This window comes from Alligator sinensis, unplaced genomic scaffold, assembly GCF_000455745.1.
Source record: "Alligator sinensis unplaced genomic scaffold, ASM45574v1 scaffold1094_1, whole genome shotgun sequence".
NCBI lineage: Eukaryota > Metazoa > Chordata > Crocodylia > Alligatoridae > Alligator > Alligator sinensis.
In genome coordinates this window covers 549,697-550,982 of record NW_005842562.1, presented here as the reverse complement: position 1 = coordinate 550,982, position 1,286 = coordinate 549,697, and the positions used below count along the sequence as shown (strand labels likewise).

At 40.7% G+C, this 1,286-nt stretch overlaps 1 protein-coding gene across 7 annotated transcripts in view; it reads right to left on the bottom strand.

Annotated features, from left to right (window-relative positions):
• HTT (huntingtin) overlaps positions 1-1,286 on the bottom strand; it is a 161,361-nt gene that overhangs the window by 41,830 nt on the left and 118,245 nt on the right. For all 7 annotated transcript variants that reach the window (XM_025214043.1, XM_025214044.1, XM_025214046.1 and 4 more), the window contains one exon: positions 420-542. In XM_025214043.1, the coding sequence (XP_025069828.1) occupies positions 420-542 (123 nt within the window). The remainder of the gene's footprint in view (positions 1-419; positions 543-1,286) is intronic.

The following is a 1,286-nucleotide window of genomic DNA, read 5'->3' as shown; positions in this document are numbered from 1 at the left end:
GATGTAGGTTGAGTCAATAGATTTTTTCCCCATTTTTTTTACTTTTTATATCTATGCCGGCAGAGAAGAGAGTGGGGGGAGAAACCCAGCAATAACAAGGAACAGTATTTAGGGATATAGTGACCTTTTAATTGCATGGAAAAGTCTCGGTTCTATATAAACATTCCATTAGAGTTACAGAAACCCAAAATATGCAGCACTATATTAGAAGTCAGACAGTAAAACTTACAGGTCTATTGTACACGCCCAAATTGATTTAACTGAAGAGGTGAAATAGCAGCACTAAATATAGTAGCTATTTAAAATCTTTTCATTTAAAAACTGAATTTGTTTTTGGTAGCATAAATAAAGACACTGTTTAACAATGGGTTTTAACAAGGTGTTGTCTTAGGTTCTTCATTTCTCATTGCCAAAGTTACCTTAGTGGTCATGAAGGAGTTCAGTTCAGGTTGAGGAATTCTATTCACCAGTTCCGCACCTTCCAGCAGTGCGGAGTCTGACCTGACACAGCACTGTGACCTGACCAGCGACACATACCAGTCCTTCAAAGAAAGAAAAACCTGAAATTGTGAAACTGTTCACTTGCAGACAATGAAAAATAGTTTGATTTTGTCATATCTATCAACTGCTGTTCTCAAAGATGGTCTATCTGCCAATCCAGAACTACTACGTTAGCCATGCTAGATTACATCTGTAATAAACATTAAAAAGCTATTAGTTCTTCTTAGGAATAGCTACATACAACAAGAATGTCCAACTGGTGGTTCAGAGGTCATGCAAGTCCTACAAGCGGTGAACTTATGGCCTGCAGACCTGGGCATCACTCGCCACATTGCTCCTCCTGCTGCTAGGGCTGGATCTTCAGGCATCCACTCCCTCCTCCAGCTGCTTCTTTCTGCTGCTGCCCCTGCCGGTGAGAAGCCACAGTCCTTGGAGCCCAGGGGAACACGCAGAAGAGAAGTCCAGGAGGCCAACAGCTCACAAGAGTCCCCAGATGTACAGAAGTTAAGCAGCCATGATTTACAAGACAAACCTGAGCTATTCTCTATTATTTATCCATTTGCCAATGTAGAACTGCTAGAAAACTGAAAAGGAGGAACCAAAGATAGGGTTAAGAAATACTCCTTGCACACTGGGACCATACTCTTCAATGGAATACCCTGGAGTACCTTTCTTATATGTATTACAGTGGCACCACAAGAAACAAAAGGAATGAAAAGACTTAAAAAAGAGCCCAGAATGAAATCTAGAAGGAAAAGAAGTCTACAAAAACTGCTGATCAAAGG